At 45.6% G+C, this 22,969-nt stretch overlaps 1 protein-coding gene across 1 annotated transcript in view; it reads right to left on the bottom strand.

Moving 5' to 3' along the window:
- Positions 1–18,912, bottom strand: part of ADCY9 (adenylate cyclase 9) — a 165,633-nt gene extending 146,721 nt beyond the window's left edge. The window contains exon 1 of the mRNA XM_073636578.1: positions 16,365–18,912. Coding sequence (XP_073492679.1) covers positions 16,365–18,036 — 1,672 coding nt within the window. The 5' untranslated portion in view covers positions 18,037–18,912. The remainder of the gene's footprint in view (positions 1–16,364) is intronic.
- Between the last annotated feature and the right edge of the window lie 4,057 nt (positions 18,913–22,969).

Below are 22,969 nucleotides of genomic sequence, written 5' to 3' on the forward strand. Positions count from 1 at the left end.
GTCGCTGTAAATCTGAGAGGAAGCTCTGAAATGAGCGAAAGCTCTGCTGATTTTATTATCCAATCATGTGCAAGCTAAAATGCTGTTTTTTATCTTCCTTGCATGTCCCCCTCAGATCTACAGCGACTTTACTTCCAAGTGCACTTTCAGTGCAATTTCACCTAACACTTGTAGTTTGCACTTTGTAGTGCAAAGTGGATTTGCCTTTAGTAAATAACCCCCAAGACCTCCATTTTCCTATCTGGCAGAACGGCGGTCTGCCTTGTTTACATAGGCAGACCGCCGTTCTGCCTCTCCTGTGAAAGAACGCGGGTGGTCGGCGGCCATCGCGGCCGCTGGACCCGCTGTACCCAATCACGCGCGCCCCCAGAGCCCATTACAGGAATCACGTACAGGCACGTGATTTTGCGCTGAAGGGCCGCCCTTCCGCAGTATAGCTACGCGGGGCGGTCCTTAAGCGGTTAATAGGAGTCCTGTCATTTTTCAATTTGTCAGTAAAAAAAAGGTGCTCCGTCAGTAAATTTTCAATGTTTTGTCAGTAAAAAATGCTGCAGGATGTTGGCAACACTGGCTCAGCCCCGTTTCTCCATAGCTTGCCATAGACTTTTTGCAGGGTGCCTGCACCTGTCCTTCCCGGGCGCACTGCCAGAAGGGACGCATTGCTTCTATACAGCCCCATGTGCAGGAGTCCTCAGCGAACATGGAGAGAATCTGCTGTAATGACACCAAGCTGTTTTCATTTGATGGCCCCTCTGTACTTATAAGCTTTAGGATTGTGTAACATTGCCGGCTTTCACCCGACGAAGCTTGTTAACTGCCCCGTGTTGGGTAAACAAGCAAAACTTGTCCTAACCTTATTTGTGTTCTGTAATGCTGCTTTCCATCTGTTATCTGTTTTCTAAACAAGGGCGCCAATTATGTAAATAAGTTCCATGTTTTTCGATAGCGCTTTACAAATACAGACAAACATGACCGAGGTGAAAGGGCAAGAAAAATGGTCGCTGCAACTAATATTTGATTCCGAGTCTCTGCACTGAAAGATGTCCAATGATCTAACAGAATGAGTTTTTGTTGTGATTGTGAATGTCAATCCATACTAAATGACATTTAGCTTGCTAAAGCAATGTGTACCATAAGTGCTTTTTTTTTCCCTTCTGTTGTCACTGATCTCCTGCAGCCTCTTTGCAGTCACCTCCCTTCTACATTGCAATACGCACCGGCAATTACTATATGTCATTTCTCAGGGCGGGTTGCATGATGGAGACAATAGTGCAGCATGCCTGTGTAATGTATGATAAAAATGGCTATTATGATTCTTCATCCCCTGTGACACAATGACAATCCTGGAATGCAAGTTGGATACAGGGACAGAATGATGGCACCCTATAAACGGGAAGTTCCCATACAAGGACTTTTATGGCAGGATCATCCAAGTATTTTGCAGATATAAAAAAAAAAAAGAATGATTTTTGCAATAATATTAGCATGATAATCTCTTAATGCTGGTGGTATATACAGTGCCTTAAAAAAGTATTCATACCCCATGAAATTTTCCACATTTTGTCATGTTACAACCAAAAATGTAAATGTATTTTATTGAGATTTTATGTGATAGACCAACACAAAGTGGCACATAATTGTGAAGTGGAAGGAAAATGATAAATGGTTTTCAAAATGTTTTACAAATAAATATGTAAAAAGTGTGCATTTGTATTCATCCCCCTGAGTCAATACTTTGTAGAACCAACTTTCACTGCAATTACAGCTGCAAGTCTTTTTGGGGATGTCTCTACCAGCTTTGCACATCTAGAGAGTGACATTTTTGCCCATTCTTCTTTGCATAATATCTCAAGCTCTGTCAGATTGGATGGAGAGCGTCTGTGAACAGCAATTTTCAAGTCCTACCACAGATTCTCAATTGGATTTAGGTCTGGACTTTGACTGGGTCATTTTAATATATGAATATGCTTTGATCTAAACCATTCCATTGTAGCTCTTGCTGTATGTTTAGGGGCAGTTTAGTATCCTAATGGAAGGTGAACTTCCATCCCAGTCTCAAGTCTTTTGCAGACTCTAACAGGTTTTCTGCTAAGATTGCCCTGTATTTGGCTCCATCCATCTTCCCATCAACTCTGACCAGCTTCCTTGTCCCTGCTGAAAAAAAGCATCCCCACAAAATGATGCTGCCACCATCATGTTTCACAGTATGGATGGTGAGTTCAGGGTGGTGTGCAGTGTTAATTTTTCCCCACACAGCATTTTTCTTTTAGGCCAAAATGTTCAAATTTGGTCTCATCTAACCAGAGCACCTTCTTCCACATGTTTGCTGTGTCCTCCACATGGCTTCTCACAAACTAAAAACAGAACTTCTTATGGCTTTCTTACAACAATGACTTTCTTTTGCCACTCTTCCATAAAGGTCAGATTTGTGGAGTACATGTCTAATAGTTGTCCTGTGGTCAGTTTAGGTGGACGGCCATGTCTTGGTAGGTTTGCAGTTATGTCATACTCTTTCCATTTTCGGATGATGGATTGAACAGTGCTCTGTGAGATGTACAAAGCTTGGAATACTTTTTTATAACCTAATCCTGCTTTAAAGTGGTTGTAAACCCTTTACAACCACTTTAACCTACAGGTAAGCCTAGATTAAGGCTTACCTGTAGGTGCTTGAAATATATCCCAGACCTGCGCGGTCTAGGAGATATTTGAAAATCGCTGTAGGGCGATTTCTTCTGCACATGCGCCGGAGTTAGAAAGGGCACGCTGTGCCGTTTCTAGCTCGGGTCATGCCGTTAAAGGCGGCTCCCGTGCGCATGCGTGGAAGTGACGTCACGCGACTCCGGCCAGTCACAGAGCCGGAGTTCGCGGCCCCAGAAGGAGAGGTGTGAAGAATGGACGCTCGCTACTAGCGAGGAAGACAGGGACATCGCAGGCTTCTCCTGCAGGTAAGTGTCACATAATGGGCTACTATGCAATGCGATGCCCATTATGCTTTACCTTTGCAGGGAAACAAAAAGGAAGTAACACCCATCAGGGTTTACTTCTTCTTTAAACTTCTCCACAACTTCCCTGACCTGTCTGGTGTGTTCCTTGGCCTTCAGTTAGGTAACTTCTGAAGGCAATTGGTTCCACTAGATTTTAGTTAGGGGTATCAGAGTAGAGGGGGCTGAATACAAATGCACGCCACACTTTTCACATATTTATTTGTAAAACATTTTAAAAACCATTTATCATTTTCCTTCCACTTCACAATTCTGTGCCATTTTGTGTTGGTCTATCACATAAAATCCCAATAAAATACATTTACGTTTTTGGTTGTAACATGACAAAATTTGGAAAATTTCAAGGGGTATGAATACTTTTTCAAGGCACTGTATATATGGCAGCACAGCAATGGGCTTTAATGCCACGCTGTCACATATACAGCCGGCAGCCCTCGTTTTTGCAGGAAGCATGTTCACCTGCTGCCCCCAGTACAGTGACCGCGTTGTCATGAACAGCTCTCGGTCACAGTTTACAATCCCATGATCGCTGTGACAGTCAGTTGTATTTAGGACCCTATGTATTCAGGGATGAATGCCCAGATCGCAGAATACCTGCATTCTGGGCATTCGTTCTAAAATGCGGCTCTAAAGGTGAAGGTGAGTACCACTCAGTACAGCACTCAGCTCCATCTAACCGCAGAAAATTTGGCCTGCCATAGACTTTGGCAGACAGCTAGGATGGATGCTGCACTTGTGCCCCTAAAATGCCAGGACTGGGGGCACAGGAGCTAAATGCTCTGTGTGCTATTGGCATTATAGGTTGTACTGGGACTGATAGTGTGTGCTAGGATTTATAGTGTGTATTGGTACTTATAGGTTGTACTGGGACTGATAGTGAATGCCAGGACTTACAGTATGCATTGGGAATAAGGGCTCATTCAGACGGGTGGCTAGAAGTTACTGGACTTTAGTGTTTAGATGCAGCTAAACTCCACATCTGAACAAAGAAGCACTCTGGGGTATGGCTGCACACAAACTGGATGATTAGTTCCTTCCAGTTTATGTGTGGCTAGAACTGCCATCCCTAGACGCAAAATACTGTATCTGAGTGCAGGGCCAATCCCCCTAAACGCATGGAATCGCTCAGATGAGACTGCACTGTATATTTCAGTGTAGATTGACACAGAAAACATAATAGGATCTTCGAACCAAAAAAGGTAAAGAATTCAAAATGCTTTAAGGGCTCTTTAGCAAACTCACATTAAACAACCAATGCGTTTCAGGGGCTCATAGCACTCATCCTTCATCAGGGCTGCATCTGAACACCGCTGTCTCCCCCCTACACTGACATATACTGCACATTTTTTCTCGCCATTTACAAACAAACTAAATAGCTATCTGATCATTCATTTTTCTGAGTTCATCTATGCCTTCTTAAAGTTCACTGAGCCCTGATGAAGGGGATACTGTGAGCCCCTGAAACGCGTTGGTTGTTTTATATGAGTTTTGCTAAAAAGCCATTTTGGCATGTTGTTTTTCTTGCTTTGAGTGACTTTCCTGGTACCCACTGGAGGGGATCAGAGTTTGATGTGATCAGCCTAGCTGGCGCCAGTGAGCTCATTGAATGAGTGTATTCATTATTCCAAAAAAGAATGTGTTTGAAGCCCCAGTGTCATTTAAGCTGGCCATAGACAGATTAAAATCAACCAGTTCAGCAGGAACCGGCCGAATCTCGATCTGTCTATGGGCAGGCTCATTGTACTGAAGTCAATCCATTTCAATTTCAGCACAACCAGCTTATCTTGTTTTTTCGTCAAATCTGTGCTGACACCTATAGCCAGCAACACTGATTATTGTATGCTGCTGGTGGGGAAGGCTCCCCCCGCTTTCTGCTGACTGTGTTAATGGGGGAATTGAGAAAATTGCATAATGTATGGCCTACCTTAGATATGCTTTTTTGAAAAGTGAAATGCGGTTGCTATGATCTCATGCAGATGGGCGCCCAGGTCTGCTTAGTGTAAAAGTTGGGTGCATTTCCCTATCCAGGAGCCACAGATGCTGCATACAGCCTGCAATAGAAATGAATGGCTGTACATGGGGACCCTGGATACAGACTGTCTGCATACAGGGGCGTGCGTCTTTATGCTTACGCATGTTTAAGCAACTACCATACAGTGTCTGCAACCCCTCTCTACCAATACCCTACTAACCGCTCAGTGCCTACACCCCTCTCTGCCAGTACCTTACTAACCACTTAGTGCCTACACCCCACTCTGCCAATACCTTACTAACCACTTAGTGCCTACACCCCTCTCTGCCAATACCTTACTAACCGCTCAGTGCCTACACCCCTCTCTGCCAGTACCTTACTAACCACTTAGTGCCTACACCCCACTCTGCCAATACCTTACTAACCACTTAGTGTCTACACCCCTCTCTGCCAATACCTTACTAACCACTTAGTGCCTACACCCCTCTCTGCCAATACCTTACTAACCACTTAGTGCCTACACCCCTCTCTGCCAATACCTTACTAACCGCTCAGTGTCTACACCCCTCTCTGCCAATACCTTACTAACCGCTCAGTGTCTGCCACCCCTCTCTGCCAATACCTTACTAACCACTTAGTGCCTACACCCCTCTCCGCCAATACCTTACTAACCGCTCAGTGTCTACACCCCTCTCTGCCAATACCTTACTAACCGCTCAGTGTCTGCCACCCCTCTCTGCCAATACCTTACTAACCGCTCAGTGTCTACACCCCTCTCTGCCAATACCTTACTAACCGCTCAGTGTCTGCCACCCCTCTCTGCCAATACCTTACTAACAGCTCAGTGTCTACACCCCTCTCTGCCAATACCTTACTAACCGCTCAGTGTCTACACCCCTCTCTGCCAATACCTTACTAACCGCTCAGTGTCTACACCCCTCTCTGCCAATACCTTACTAACCGCTCAGTGTCTGCCACCCCTCTCTGCCAATACCTTACTAACAGCTCAGTGTCTACACCCCTCTCTGCCAATACCTTACTAACCGCTCAGTGTCTACACCCCTCTCTGCCAATACCTTACTAACCGCTCAGTGTCTACACCCCTCTCTGCCAATACCTTACTAACCGCTCAGTGTCTGCCACCCCTCTCTGCCAATACCTTACTAACCGCTCAGTGTCTACACCCCTCTCTGCCAATACCTTACTAACTGCTCAGTGTCTACACCCCACTCTGCCAATACCTTACTAACCGCTCAGTGTCTACACCCCACTCTGCCAATACCTTACTAACCGCTTAGTGTCTACACCCCTCTCTGCCAATACCTTACTATCCGCTCGGTGTCTACACCCCACTCTGCCAATACCTTACTAACCGCTCAGTGTCTACCACCCCTCTCTGCCAATACCTTACTAACCGCTCAGTGTCTACACCCCACTCTGCCACTACCTTACTAACCGCTCAGTGTCTACACCCCTCTCTGCCAATACCTTACTAACCGCTCAGTGTCTACACCCCTCTCTGCCAATACCTTACTATCCGCTCGGTGTCTACACCCCACTCTGCCAATACCTTACTAACCGCTCAGTGTCTACCACCCCTCTCTGCCAATACCTTACTAACCGCTCAGTGTCTACACCCCACTCTGCCACTACCTTACTAACCGCTCAGTGTCTACACCCCTCTCTGCCAATACCTTACTAACCGCTCAGTGTCTACACCCCTCTCTGCCAATACCTTACTAACCGCTCAATGTCTGCCAAACCTCTCTACCAATACCCTACTAACCGCTCGGTGTCTGCCACCCCTCTCTACCAATACCCTATTAACCGCTCAGTGTCTGCCACCCCTCTCTGCCAATACCTTACTAACCGCTCGGTGTCTGCCCCCCCTCTCTACCAATACCTTACTAACCGCTCAGTGTCTGCCACCCCTCTCTGCCAATACCTTACTAACCGCTCAGTGTCTGCCACCCCTCTCTGCCAATACCTTACTAACCGCTCAGTGTCTACACCCCTCTCTGCCAATACCTTACTAACCGCTCAGTGTCTACACCCCTCTCTGCCAATACCTTACTAACCGCTCAGTGTCTGCCACCCCTCTCTGCCAATACCTTACTAACCGCTCAGTGTCTACACCCCTCTCTGCCAATACCTTACTAACCGCTCAGTGTCTACACCCCTCTCTGCCAATACCTTACTAACCGCTCAGTGTCTACACCCCTCTCTGCCAATACCTTACTAACCGCTCAGTGTCTGCCACCCCTCTCTGCCAATACCTTACTAACAGCTCAGTGTCTACACCCCTCTCTGCCAATACCTTACTAACCGCTCAGTGTCTACACCCCTCTCTGCCAATACCTTACTAACCGCTCAGTGTCTACACCCCTCTCTGCCAATACCTTACTAACCGCTCAGTGTCTGCCACCCCTCTCTGCCAATACCTTACTAACCGCTCAGTGTCTACACCCCTCTCTGCCAATACCTTACTAACTGCTCAGTGTCTACACCCCACTCTGCCAATACCTTACTAACCGCTCAGTGTCTACACCCCACTCTGCCAATACCTTACTAACCGCTTAGTGTCTACACCCCTCTCTGCCAATACCTTACTATCCGCTCGGTGTCTACACCCCACTCTGCCAATACCTTACTAACCGCTCAGTGTCTACCACCCCTCTCTGCCAATACCTTACTAACCGCTCAGTGTCTACACCCCACTCTGCCACTACCTTACTAACCGCTCAGTGTCTACACCCCTCTCTGCCAATACCTTACTAACCGCTCAGTGTCTACACCCCTCTCTGCCAATACCTTACTAACCGCTCAATGTCTGCCAAACCTCTCTACCAATACCCTACTAACCGCTCGGTGTCTGCCACCCCTCTCTACCAATACCCTATTAACCGCTCAGTGTCTGCCACCCCTCTCTGCCAATACCTTACTAACCGCTCGGTGTCTGCCCCCCCTCTCTACCAATACCTTACTAACCGCTCAGTGTCTGCCACCCCTCTCTGCCAATACCTTACTAACCGCTCAGTGTCTGCCACCCCTCTCTGCCAATACCTTACTAACCGCTCAGTGTCTGCCATCCCTCTCAACCAATACCTTACTAACCGCTCAGTGTCTGCCACCCCTCTCTGCCAATACCCTACTAACTGCTCAGTGTCGGCCACCACTCTCTGCCAATCCCTCCACTGGTATTCCATTGCCCAACAAATACAATTCAAAGTATTAACAATAACATACAAAGCCATTTACAACTTTGCCCTGAGCTACATCACCAAGCTTACCTCCAACTATCACCCAATCTGTCCTTTCTGGTCCTCCCAAGACCTCCTGCTCTCTAGCTCCCTTGTCTCCTCCTCTCATGCTCATCTCCCGGACTTCTCCAGAGTCTCTCTCATCCTCTGGAACTCCCTACCCCAATCTGTCCGGCTATCTCCTACTTTGTCCACTTAGGCGGTCCATGAAATCTCATCTCTTCAGAGAAGCCTATCCTGCCTTCAGCTAACAACTGAATCTTCTACCTCCGTCATCACTTCATCCCTCACAGTTAATACTATTTGTAACACCAGCCCCCCCCCCCCCCCCCCCATATGAGATTGTAAGCTCTGAGGAGCAGGGCCCTCCTAAAGCCGGGTACACACAGGCTGAAAGTTGGGAGACATTTGCCCGTTCAAAAAAAAAACAAAAAACGGCCAACATTCGGCCCATGTGTATGTTGGTCTGGCCAACAGAAGCCAGCCGTTTGGTCGGCTTTTGTTGGACGTGCATGATGGAAAACCAGCAACCGACCAACTCCCGATCAGCGCCCTCAGCCAATGGCAGAGACTGCTGGTCGGACTGTTCTGGCGGGGGGTCGTCCCCCTGTCAGAACACAATAGCTCAGCGGGGGAGATCACTGTACTAACATCGGATAGTTAGTACAGCAGCTCCGATCGGAGCTGACAGTTTGCCCCCCCAAAATTTCTCTGCTGTGGCCCAAGCGCCCGTGTGCATGTTGACTATGCGTTACAGTATTTAACACACAATTACTGTCCTTTACACTGGTTTACTGATGGAGCTCGGAAACACCTCATTAATCGTGTGCTAATAATATACATAGCTGACCTCCTGACACACAAGCCAATATTTTCAACCAGCACTTTGGAAAAGGAAGAGAAAAACTGCGTAACGCCCGGGGTGGGGTGGGGTGGGGGGGATCTGGACTGCAGCAGCGACAGCAGAGTACAAAAAAAGTTCTGACGCCAATACCAACCAATCAGGGTCCAGTTCAGCCTCTCCTACAGCACTGAGATCGAATGTGATTGCCCACTATTAGGAATGGCATACCGTCTACATAACTGGTGCTTATGATCGCTGACACTCTGTACAGTGTTGGAAGCACGTTCGTACAAAACAAAAAAAAGTAAAAAAAACATTTGCCCACGTCATGTCTTGCTTTTTGCATATTAATATAACGTCTGTGGTATAACCACAAGTAAATGGATACTGGCTTCAGAGAACACAGGAAATACGTGTATAGTTAGTGGATGGGATACGCAGGACCTAAGTGGCCTTTAATGGCAGCAATTTAACTCTTCGTACGCCAGCTCCAGACAGACTTCCAAAGAACCATTCTGCATTGGCCGTCATACAGTATATAGTATTTACTGTATATATGACATATAAAAACTCACCTAAAGTACAATAATGCACTATTGCACTTTAATAGTCAAGTTTTTATATGATATTCATTATTTGGAGGCTAAAGGTTTATAGCTACTTTATAGTGTCACCCTCTTTATTAGTCTTATTATATTTACATTACTATAGGTTTCAGTTCTATCCATTTTAGATACAGCACTGCAGCTCTAGATATCAAGTTAATGCAAATAAGCTTAGAGTCCATTTTTATATATATTTTTACGCATATCTAAGTGTGTGTGCGCAGGTGTGTCTAATGCGCGCTTCCGTTTTATTATCCAATTGATCTTCATAACTTCCCTTCCGATCGATTTAGACTCGACCTAGATTGGATTCGATCAAACTGACTCAGTTAACCAGGACAGAAAAATTTTGATCATTGCGCGTTGATTGACAGCTCTGTTCATGAATACGATCATGAATCGATTGGTCAGATTATGAGATTACATGTTGGAAACTGAGATGCGATTGTTAACTTGCAATCGCTGGTTAAAGTGGTAGTAAACCCACATTTTCATCTTTTACCTACAGGTAAGCCTTATTACAGTACTGTGAAGATCTCCTAAACTTGCACTGTTCAGGAGATATTCAGAGTGCATACAGACGGTGACGTCACCGGCGCATGTGCTCTGAAGGGCTGGCATACCGTGCCGGATCCTTAAAACCTGTGCCGTAAACGGCGGCAGTGATGTGCGCGGGAGTGATGTCATCGCTCCCCCAGCCGCTCATGTAGCCGGAGGCTGCGAACCCGGAAGGAAGACCCGGTGAATAAGGAAGCGCCTTCAGCTGTGACGCTGGAGGGCTTCATTCTAAGGTAAGTCTCTCATAATGTGCTAGTATGCGATGCATACTGGCACATTATGACATTGCCTTGCAGGGGATTTTTTTTTTTTTTCTTCTTTAACTATTGATTAAAATCCAATTCCTGGTGTGTAGCATATCGCTTGAATGGGGTGTCAACTTGATTATTTCTATCGGAAGAGATTGATTGGAAAACAAATCAATCATTTATCGAAGTGTGTGTGGCTACCATTAAAGTAGAATTCAAGCAGTATTAAACCCAAATCCAAAAAATGTTATATATTGCAGCTTGCCATTCGTTAGAAGCGGTGGCTGCATTCGTTTTATTTTTTAGGCTGCGTTCACACCGGCTGCGACTTTGACAATTATAAAATCGCATGACAAGTCGCACCCCATATCCGGCAATGGAACCGTTCATATCGCCATGACTCGTGTTGCAGCGACTATGAAAAAGGTTTCTGCACTACTTTTTACCAATTTCATTGCGACTTGCATAGATTTCTGTTAAATGAAGTCACAAGCTGCAATGAAATCAGCAGTGCAAATCACACTGATGTGCGATTTCAAAGCTGCACCGGTGTGAACCAGGGCTCAGGCTTTTTCCCCTCTGTTTTCACCTGGTGATCTGGCCAGTAGCCCTCCTCCTGTATTAGAGTGCCCCCACTCTGGATGAAGGAGCACAGGGGCCCCTTTTGGACAGCAGCATTGTCAGTCTAGGGGGAGGGGAGTGTCAGCTGTACTAGTAGATTTAAATATATTAACAAACTGAAGCCAAACTCCAGCTTACACTTTATAATCAATTACAGTAAACAGTTTTTTCCTTTTTGGTATAAAAGGTTTTACATAAATAAATAAAAGCTGATCATTGTAAGTACCCATGTAAGTTGTAAACGGTTTGTCTCATCCCTGTATCGGCTACATCTGCAAGAGAGTTTGTTCTTTTGAAAAACAAAAGACTTGCTGGCTGGATCGCCAGATTTGATAATAGAAGAAAGAAAACTTAAAAAAGAAAATGAATGCAGCCATCAAATTTAAGAATTGAGAAGCTGCAATATAATAAATGTTGCTTTTGGGTTTAACAGCTTCCCACTGCCGCTGCGCATATATGCAGCATCTTGGCGGGTGGGCGTTAACGCCAGGAGGTCGCATATATGTGGCCTTATGTAGACAGTTTTCTACGCCCCATGCGCTCCCAGCAAAGTCACTGGCCAGGACCAAAAAGCTCCCGATGCATACTTGAGATCAGGAGCTTTTCGATCATTTGACCCCTATGACAGCCAATGACAGCGGTCACATGACCCAAATCCCTGCTTCCGCCTCTCGGCCCTTTGAGAGCCTCTAAATGCCGTGTGGTGGAAGCGGGCATTTGGGTCATGTGAGGGAAGGGGTAATACTCCTTTAAGCTCTCTTAAAATAATACTTTTTGTAGAGAACTGTAAGTCCCCATTCACACCTGAGTGTTTTGTTGCCCCCTTTCCTATGTGCAGCAGAGTTTCGACATTAAGAATCCCATCTTTTCAATTATACCCGGTCACATCTTAGCGGTCAATTGCTTGTAGCTCAATGCTTTATTTTCAGGTAGAATCAAGCGTTTTTGGCCCTATAGACTTTAATGTAAACGTGCAAAAAAATAGGCAAATACGCACAAAAAAGGCTCAAAATGCCTAAATACTGTATAATCAAGTGTGAATGGGGAAAGAAGAAAATCAGGACTGCATATTCTTTTCTTAGTCAAAAAATATAGTTCTCTTACTTTGTTTATGTTGTCACTCTCTGCACTGGGAACATATAGTATCTATGTAGGAGCTTCCTATGAACACGCGTGTGCTACAATGGACTCTTGGGTGTGCAGGAAAAGGGTGACAACCCTGAAGCTGGATTGGGTAAGCGTTGTCACCCTAATTAAGGAAGTGCCTGTGCATATACCTAGTAGAATCACTAACGCTAGTTTACAGTCACTCAGATCTCGGGAAAATGTTGCGTGCAATGCAGGGAAAAACAGACACACACCATTAGTATGCTGTGCTTTGTGGTGCGCTGCAGTGCAGGTGCATTGCTCACTATTGTACTAGTGTGGTGGGGTGTCGTACGTTGACTTGGTTTGCAGTAAAAGTGCAGTAAAATGTGTTTTACCGCAACACATAAATGTGAATGGGTCCCTAACATTTTTGACATTACAGGATCATATTTGGTGGTTGGTGATCCATATTTGGATTCCACTTTCAAATTAGAAAATAAGAAAAGATTGATCACACACTTGAATCCAAAAGATGCTGTAGAGATTTCTTTATTGTCATGAGCCAGACAAAATTGCAATGATGATCAGTTGACGCGTTTCACACGAAAAGAACCACGCTTGTTCGCAACTTGTGAACAAGCACAAGCAAAAAAGGAAGTTCAATGGCCAGTGGGCCTCCTTCTGCTTGATTCCGAGCATGCGTGAATTTTTGTGCGACAGACTTGTGTACACACGATCGGAAATTCCGACAACAGGATTTGTTGGCGAGAAATGTAAGAACCTGCTCTCAAACATTTGTGGGTGGAAATTCTGACAGCAAATGTTCGATGGAGCATACACACAGTCGGACTTTCCGACAACAAGCTCACATCCAACATTTGTTGACGGAAAATCCAATCGCGTGTACGGGGCATTAGACCTATCTGCTGTATTTGACACTGTAGATCACCCCCTCCTCCTCAAAAAACTTCATGCCTTTGGTCTCCATGACTGTACTCTTCACTGGTTCTCATCCTACTTATCCAACCGCACCTTTAGTGTCACTTACGACTCTACTGCCTCCTCTCCCTTTTTCTGTTGGGGTCCCCTGAGATTCTGTTCTTGGACCTCTCCTATTCTCTATCTACACCTCCTCCCTGGGTCAGGTAATAGCCTCCTATGGCTTCCAGTACCATCTCTATGCTGACGACACCCAAATTTATCTCTCTACCCCTCAGCTCACTTCTTCAGTCTCCTCATGTATCACTAACTTACTAAGAGACATATCAGCCTGGATGTCACACCACTTCCTCGGACTCAATCTATCCAAAACTGAGCTCATGATTTTTCCTCCCCCCATGTGCTCCTTCCTACCCCTGATCTCTCTGTCAAAATCAATAGCACTACTATCAGCTCCCCCCCCCCCCCCACCGCATGCCAAGGTTCTAGGTGTAACCCTGGACTCTGAACTATCTTTTCGGCCCCACATCCAAACACTTTCCAAATCTTGCCGTCTCAACCTCCACAACATCTCAAAAATACGCCCCTTTCTAACCAATGACACCACAAAACTCCTAGTTCACTCCCTGGTCACCTCCCGCCTCGACTACTGCAACTCACTCCTCATTGGATTACCTCTACATAGACTGTCCCCCCTTCAGTCCATCATGAATGCTGCTGCCAGACTCATCCACCTTACCAACCGCTCAGTGTCTGCTACCCCTCTCTGCCAGTCCCTCCACTGGCTTCCGCTCACCCAACAAATTAAATTCAACATTCTAATAACAACTTACAAAGCCATCCACAACTCGGCCTCCAGCTACATCACTAACCTAGTATCAAAACACCAACCTACTTGTTTCCTTCGTTCCTCCCAAGACCTCCTGCTCTCTAGTTTCCTCATCATCTCCTCCTATGCTCGCCTCCAGGACTTTTCCCAAGCCTCTCCCATCCTCTGGAACTCCCTACCCCAATCTGTCCGACTATCTCCTACTCTGCTTGCTTTTAGACAATCCCTGAAAACCATTCTCTTCAGAGAAGCCTATCTAGGCCCCACCTAACAACTGTACTTTTACTTTCTCCTTCAGATCACCCCCCATAGCTATTACCTTTTGTATAACTTGACCCTCCCTCCTAGATTGTAAGCTCTAACAAGCAGGGCCCTCTGATTCCTCCTGTATTGAATTGTATTGTAACTGTACTGTCTGCCCTCATGTTGTAAAGCGATGCGCAAACTGTTGGCGCTTAATAAATACTGTATAATAATGTATGTTTGCTTTACCTCAATTCATGGTACATTGCTTCCAGTGACATTCACTGAGAATGGTGCCCCAACACCAATGTACAGTAGGTGCCAATGGGCCCACATTGCAGTGAACCACAACACACATTAAAGTGGTTGTAAACCTCAGACATGAAATATGAACAAAGCATATCCCTCTATAGTGTCTACGTTTCTATTAAGAGCACTAAGTGTCATTTCTGTCTGCTCCTTCTTTCCTCTGCACAAGTTTTCCTGACACCAAGAGAAAAAAGGTGACGGGGAGGGATCTCCAGCTGACTGACAGCCTCAGCTCTGTTCATGTGTGGTGTGTGAAGGGGTGGGGGTATTCTTTCCCTCCAATCAGATCTCAGAGCTCTCCTCACTCCCAACTTCAGATCTCCACCCCTTTGTTCTGCAAGCTCAGACAAGCTTTATAAATTCTGCATTTTGAACAGATGTAGAGAAAAGAATACTGGAGATAAACAGGTACAATTTTTGTAGGAGGATTTGCTTCATCTCTGTGTATCACCTGTGCCCGCCACTTCACTGATTAAGTCGGAGCTCTACCTAAAAGGGGAAGCTCTGCTTGACTGCCTTCTCTCCCCCCCATCTCCAATACCGAATTTGGCACCTTGTGAGGGGGGGGGGATGATTTAGGCAGAATTTTGGCTCTCACTGCAGCCAGGCCCATTGAGAAAGCGCAGTGCGATTTGCTCATGCGCAATAAGAAATTGGCTGTGAAGTCGTAAGGCTGGGTTTCTCTTACCCAAGATAGAGGCGCCAGCACCCAAGAGCTAATTCAAGAATCGGCTTGGGTAAGGACACGTGGGATCCCTAGACAGGTAAGTGTCCTAATAATAAAAGTCAGCAGCTATAGTATTTGCAGCTGCTAACTTTTAATTATTTTTGCTGGGGGGGGCTGGAGCTCAGCTTTAAATATAAACGGTTCAAATCAGGGCTTTCTCTCGCTCTCATGTGTTATGTGCATGCAGTAACGCCCCAAAAGCAAACGTATGAAGGGGCCCTTATAGTAAAGGCAACATACTTTTTATACTTTTTTTTTTACATAACCTATAAGTAGGTGCATTTATTAAGCTTCTAAGCCAATGATGACATATAACAAGCCGCCACGTTTTTTTCTTTTTTCCTACCCCAAAGAAACAAAAATTTAAAAAATTAAAATTTCACAACAATTGAAGAGAAAACAGTCCTTTCAACTGCTGTATGTAAGATTATCAGCTTTTTCTGATACAATCTAGTAGTCATTAACTGCAGATTGTTAAGGACAGGACCAGGTGGTGCTGGTCTCTATATAATGTCCCAGGATTCTTAGCAATTAGAATGGGTCAGACAGTGCTGGGCCCTTTATCATGTCCCATCAGGACAGGTCAGATTGTGCTGGTCCCTGTATAATGTCCAGCAAACATTGTCTTGAAAGCAGGTTGGCTATTAGGACAGGACTGGGTAGTGCCATTGATCGTTGGCAGCAGATTATTAAACCAGGCAGTTTTGGATACATATCTAATTATTAACATCATTAAGACTTCCTGATGCCAGATTACGACTAAAACCCTCAGAAGCTTCAATGTTCAAAGGGAACTTTTATCTTCATTAAGTAATATCACAATAGCTTAACACAGTATTCTGGAATAGGGAAAGAAGTGTGCCTGAGAACAGAACTGTGGAATAATCCCTGATAATTGAATTATCGTTGTAGTGCTTTAGCTTCCATAATTGAAAGTCACATGACATTGTGTCAGGTTTTGTTTGAAAATCACATTGCAGCAAATACTGTTAGAGCAAAAGACAGTTAACCCTATAGAGTATCCTTGGTTCAATCTAGAGGATGCAGTAAGCATGGAACTGCCATTCTCTTTGGCCCCAAGGCCTTAGATACAACATTCTAAAAAAACATGTTCTTACCTTTAAGCTGATCAGCGGCTACGATCTGTCCAACGCGTTCGACCACCAAACTGTCCTCCATCATGTAGCGGTCGTCCAGGTACTTTGCGGTTTTCTCCGAAATGTGTACTTTACCCGCCACTCCCAACTGTTCCATAAGATTAGCGAGGTTGACATCATTTGACCAGACGTCGAACTTGAACCTTCTCATGCCCAGGATGCCACAAAGAACAGTGCCAGTGTGTACACCTACACGCATGTTGACCATCTCTTTCTTTTCCTGGCAAAACTGCTCTATTGCTTCAATCATGCCGAGGCCCATTTCGATGCAACAATAGGCATGGTCCGGCCGAGGTTCTGGGCATCCTGCCACGCAATAGTAGCAGTCGCCAAGGGTGCTGATTTTTTCACACCTTGTCTCCTCACAGAGACGGTCAAAACGGCCAAACAAATCATTAAGAAGACTCACAAGGGCATGGGCTGATTTGTTAGCACTCATCTTAGTGAATCCCACAATATCCGCAAACAAAATGCTTACTTGTTCTATCCTTTGCATCTTGAAGGGCCTGAAGACTATGGGTGTCTTCTGGATTGAAGACTTCTTCTTGCGACTTTTTGGGCTGGAGGCAGAGTGTCGTTTAACGGAGCTTTCACTCTCATCATCCCCTTGCTTCATGAGGTCATCTGCAATGATCCTTGGCATGACAGAATGAATCATCCTTTCTTTGAGAGCTTTCTCAACTTCCAGATCTTTACCATGCATGATGGATTGGCCAACTTTTAAAAAAGTGCTGCGGGATCGTACTTCAGACATAATGAAGAGGTGGACTCCAATAGCATGAATGCACACATGCAGTAGTGCTCTGCTTATTAGTTCCCAGTGAGCCATACTTTCTGTCATAGGAGGAAAGCATGCTTTGTAACGAAAGTGGTAGCCAAAGGTCTCAAAAAGGATAGAATATGCTACCCCAAGACAGGCACTGAGGTACAACGGCAAGTGCATGACTGTATAGAGCAGAAGCAGGACTTCCACACATATAGAAAAGCTGCCCACCTGGGATAGGCAAGATGTGAAGTTGGAAAAAGAGGAAGTTTTGTTAGAGAAGCCATCATTATCACTTTCATTGGTCAACACCAGGAACTGGGACGCCAGAGTCAACGCAAAGACCAGCAGAGTGACGAGAAGGGAGACTACCATACAGTGACGGGGGTAAGGTTTAGTAAATGTAAAGAAAAAGAAGCCTAGGCACACCATGAGGAAGCACAGAGTTGGTACAAGGTGGGCAATCAGTTTGGAGTTCAGATGGACGCCAAAGTAGATACTCCACAGGAGTGCCGATACTGAGAGGTACAGAAGAGCATAGCGAAACCTACGCTGTGTTTGCGGAAAGCATCTTTCCACACAGGCCTCTTCTAGGTTACTGGAGTCAAATTTTGGGTTCCACCAGTTGGATGTAGACCTTTCAAAAAGCTGGGGGAGCTTCTTCTGCCTACGAACTCCTCCACCTCCTCCACCCTTCTTTACTCCAGACTCCCCTGAGCTACAGCTGGATGAAATACTGTATTTGCAACGCCTAGACGGAGCTTGGTGGTGCTGCCTGTTAATTTTCACAGTTACGCTACTAGAGTCCCCGCTGCCATCGCACCTTACCTCTGTATGATGCAGCAGCTGCTGATTGACAGGAGAAGCCATATTGTTAAGATGGAGTTAGCCTGGGACTTTTCTGTATGCCCGACTTGAGCCCCCCCTCCTCCTTCCACCACCTCTCACACTATCGCCCCCCTTCTGCTGCCCAGCTAACCTTCAGCTACAGACTAACTGAAGAGGTTTGACAGCTCCCAGCCTGCCCCAGGCAGCACTCCCTTGCCGCCTCCATGCAAAGTATCTGCCTGCACTGGCAGCTAAATACAGTAATTCAGAAAGCGTGCAGCTATCTCCAGATACAGGCAGACCACACCAGCATAAGGCAATGCAGTCCATACATTTACATGTACATGGAGCAAATCAGAGGCACCAAAGGAGGCAAGAAAACCTGCAGCCTATCATCTCCCCCCCTCCCTCATTCCCTCTGTAAATATTTAGGGAACCGCTCACTCAGTACTGTAAGCCCCGGGGGTGAAAATAAGACATATATTCCATCCACGCTGGTGGGGGGGTGTCTCCATCCTTCATGGGGAATGGATCTAGCCATGCTGGGACATCATGACAGGCAAAGTCACTGCCGGGGGAAGCCTCCTAAAATGACCGGCTCATCCCTCTTCTTTGTTGGGGGTGCTTGTCCAAAAAGGTGGGGCGCTCAATGAGATCTTCCCTCTGGATCCTTGCTCAGGTATGGATTTGGAAGGGGTGCTTTGCTGTGCAGTGCCTTCTTCTTCTGTGTTGCCAGCCGGTTGGGGAGCCCTGGTTCTTGGGGCCAAGGGGGACACAGAGTGGAGATCTAAGGCTTTGGCTCTCCCTCCTCAGACATGAGGGGCCTCTCCACCAGCACAGACAGGCCGCTCTCAGTTCTCCTCTTTCCTGGCTGCTTTTCCTATGCTGGGCTGAGCAGGGAGGGGGGGGGTGAGGAGGAGGTGGAGAGACAGAGAGGGGAAGGCAGGCAGAGAAGAGAGGGAGGGGAGAGAACCAGGGACATGGAGGGCTAGAGGAGAAAAGAGAGACACAGTTATGTGACTGCAGAGGGGGGGAAATATAAAAAAAAAAAAAATGAGAGGCTGGATGAGAGAAAGGGGAATGCAGCTGATGCAGGCAACCAGGCTCGGCAAGGCAGGCTTAGATGGATGCCTTAGGCACTACTGTTCTGTCTTCATAATACACACTTAGTCCTGTCTGGCAAAATTACGTGCACAAAATTCACACTCACCTTTTCCTTCTGCAAACTCTGCATGCTACATCACACCTAGCTGGGATCATCAGGATACACACACACATATATATACTGTATATGTATATATATATATATATATATATATATATATATATATATATATATATATATATATAATTTAAAAAACGCAAGAAGAAAAAAAATATATATACTGTATGTACATTTAAAAAAATTTAAAAAATGTAAATAATAAAATAAATATACAGTGTATATATATATATATATATATATATATATATATATATATATATATATATATAATCTATGTATTCACCACTTTCTTCTGCAAACTCTGCATGCTGCATAACACTTAGCTGAGGTCATTGACATACACACACACACACGTGTGTAAAATACATAAAATAAATATAATAATATAATATAATAAAATATACTATAATAAGTAAATAAAAATGACAAAAATATAAAAGAGTATAACATATTTTTATATATATGTGTTTAAGGCTGCATTCACACATGATCGCACGCAGAATCGGTGCAATTCCTCCCTGCGAATTTAAAATGGCTGCAAATTGCGGGACGCGATTGCGATGCCATTGCTTCCAATGGCACCCCAATCGCAGCGCGATTTTGCAGCGACAGTCACAGAGCCGGAGTCCGCAAACACGGAAGCAAGACGGTTGAAGATGGAAGCAGTCTCCAGCGATGGAATGCTTAGTTTTCAGGTAAGTTTCACATACTGTGCTAGTATGTGATGCATACTAGCACATTATATCTTTACCTTGCAGGTAAGAAAAAATAAAAAGTCCAGCGGTTTAGAACCACTTTAAAGTGGTTGTAAACCCTAGCAAAAAAAAAAAAAACTGCAAGACAAAGGCATAATGAGCTAGTATGCATAGCATACTAGCTCATCATGTATTACTTACCTTAGATCAAAGCCCCCGCCGTGGTCCTCGTTCACCGCTCCGGACGCCAACATCTCTCCCGGAGTTACTTCCGGGTATCGCGGGCTCCGGCGCTGTGATTGGCTGGAACCGCAATGACGTCACTCCCGCACGCATGCGCGGGAGCCGCCAGTAATGGCACAGTCTAACTGAAGCAAGGGCACATACGTGCTCTTGCTTCAGATTGCTTCGATGACGTCGGCACATGCAAATACAGGAGATATCTCCTAACCCGTTCAGGTTTAGGAGATATCCAGGGTAGCTACAGGTAAACCTTATTATAGGCTTACCTGTAGCAAAAAGGGTGTTTTAAGGGTTTACAGCCAATTTAACTGTGTGCCTAGCTAATGTTTCAATGTAGTGGGTGAGGTGCTTTTACTACTGGAAGACATGGATTCATGTTTCTGCTTTACAGGAACACAGGATCCATGTCTTCTGTACTGACAGAATGATAATCTGCCTTGTTTACGTAGGCAGACTGTCAGTGTAACGAGTGCTCAGTGGATGTTAGTGGAGATCGGGCCCGTGGGACCCACTGTGTAAAATCACAGTGGGAGCGAGTCGGCAGTGGTGCGCGCATGCGCCCAAAACCCGGATGTGCAGAATCACGTATATATACAAGATTCTGCACAGCGCGGCCGCCCTGTAGCAATAAATCTGCTATGGGGCAGTTGGCAAATGGTTAACACCAGCTCTCTTTTGGCGCACAAAAAGAAAAACTGTCTCAGACAGATTTTGCTAAAGCATCTCAGCTACAAGTTCTAGACAGGTACATGAATCTGCCACATTCTCTGCCACTTCTGGAATGCATGAGAGACACTTTCGCAAAATCTGCCTGCGCCAGTCTTTATTAATTTTGAAGTATATGCTGCAGCTGTGATCTGCGATTTTCTGCACTGGATGAATGCAGGCCACTGCTAGGGCACAATTGTTTTCTATGTGCCCCTCTGGCACCACAATGCTGGTATACAATGGGCATGTCTGCATTTTTCCGCACTGCATGTCACCGCGCAGCAGCGCAACACACCATGTGGCTGTGCAGTGATGTGAATGAAGTATCATTTCAAATAAAGCTGGAAAAAAAAACGCATCACACCTCTGGGGCTGACACTAACAATAGCCTGCACAGTAAAATGCTGCATTTTACTGTGCAGGCTAATGTAAACCTAGCATAAAAAAAAATCTCATCTTTACATTATGGACATATTTATGCGTTAGTTAGGTCACTCTTTCAGGATCATAAAAATCACCTAAAGCGTGCCATATTTACGCTTTACAAATCTGATTGGCGGTAGTGGGACAAATGGCGGAAGCTGTGAGAGATCTACAGTATGTACACATCAGTAAGGTGTACAGTATATGAATCTGTCATACCTCTGAGGACTTATTTGCCCCATAGGGGTGTGTGCAGGCTATTGGGTGTGTGCACCACAAAGCTCAGACACACATGCCTTTCTCTGCAGTCTCAGCTGCACGGGGCAGTGAATGAATGGGAAGTGTTCTGTGCTGTTCATTCACAAACCGCAGCATAGTAAACACAGTTTACTATGCTTCAGTCATGAATGAACACATCGAGCGAGTGTGTTCACGGTGTTCATTTAGAAAAGGCAGGGGCCCCTTTCCCCCGCTCTTCATCCTGAAACATCCCCTGCAGCAGCCGGAGGGAGAGGAGAGGAGGGAAGCTAGCAGCTCTGCGGAGCAGGGGGGCCAACATGGCAGGAGCATGGAGCTTGGGCAGTAGGGGGAGACAACACCACACATAGTGATTAGGATATGCCCAGGCACAGGCACACCTGGCACACCACCTGTGCAAGCCTATGATTCGCCCCGTGTGTGGTGACTGGTGTTTTTCTGCACAAAACAATTGGTTTCCATGTGCTCTGTTTCCACCACAACAAAGCCTCCAGAGGCAGAGCAGTGCGGACGGAGAAATGCAGCATGTGTGCATCTGAAGTGACCTTCAGTGAACAGGGATGAATGAAATGTCATTGTGACATTTCAATAAGGTTAAAAAGACAAAAAAGCAGTACCCTGCGTTGTGAAAAAGACAAGGTGCCGTCCCCACCACCAGTACAGAACAAACACAAGCTCGTACAATACAATTAATCAGAACTATCACAGGCATCTCCCCTGCAAAGTGGTGGAGTTGTACAAGCAAATAAGCTATCTGGAGAATTTGGAAGCATAAGGGCTCATTCATACCGGCAACCATGCTGAATGAACAGCACCTGGTATGCATTAGTCGGTATTGAGCCAATGCTTCAACTCCAGTGCATTGTACTGTTTATTTTTTCTAACTTTATTAAAATGTCACAACTTACAAGTAGCATTTCAATAAGTTAATATGGACACTGCATGGTGTAATACGGTGTTTTGCATTGCAGCAAGCTGAACTAGAAAAAAAATACTGCATGCCGTACTTTTTTCTCAGTGCATACCACCAAAAGGGTGGTGTGAACTGACCTGAAAAGGAACAAGGCTTTTTGCCTTGTTTTGCCTTGCAGTCATGTCCAGCGCAGTCCCAACGCACCTGGTGTGAAAATGTCTCAAATATCAGTTCCAGAGCAACTTAAAGCAGAACTAAAGGGAGTGATACTTACCTTTCCTCAGGGCTTTTTTTTCTTAGAGAATAGGTGCAAGAACTCCTCCCTTCTGAGTAACCCCTTGACTCCACCCCCTACCCACTTCCGAGCACCATTGGTTCCACCCCCTACCCACCTCCGAGCACCATTGGTTCCACCCCCTACCCACCTCCGAGCACCATTGGTTCCACCCCCTACCCACCTCCGAGCACCATTGGTTCCACCTCCTACCCACCTCCGAGCACCATTGGTTC

Source organism: Aquarana catesbeiana, linkage group LG06 (genome assembly GCF_042186555.1).
Source record: "Aquarana catesbeiana isolate 2022-GZ linkage group LG06, ASM4218655v1, whole genome shotgun sequence".
NCBI classification, from domain to species: domain Eukaryota; kingdom Metazoa; phylum Chordata; class Amphibia; order Anura; family Ranidae; genus Aquarana; species Aquarana catesbeiana.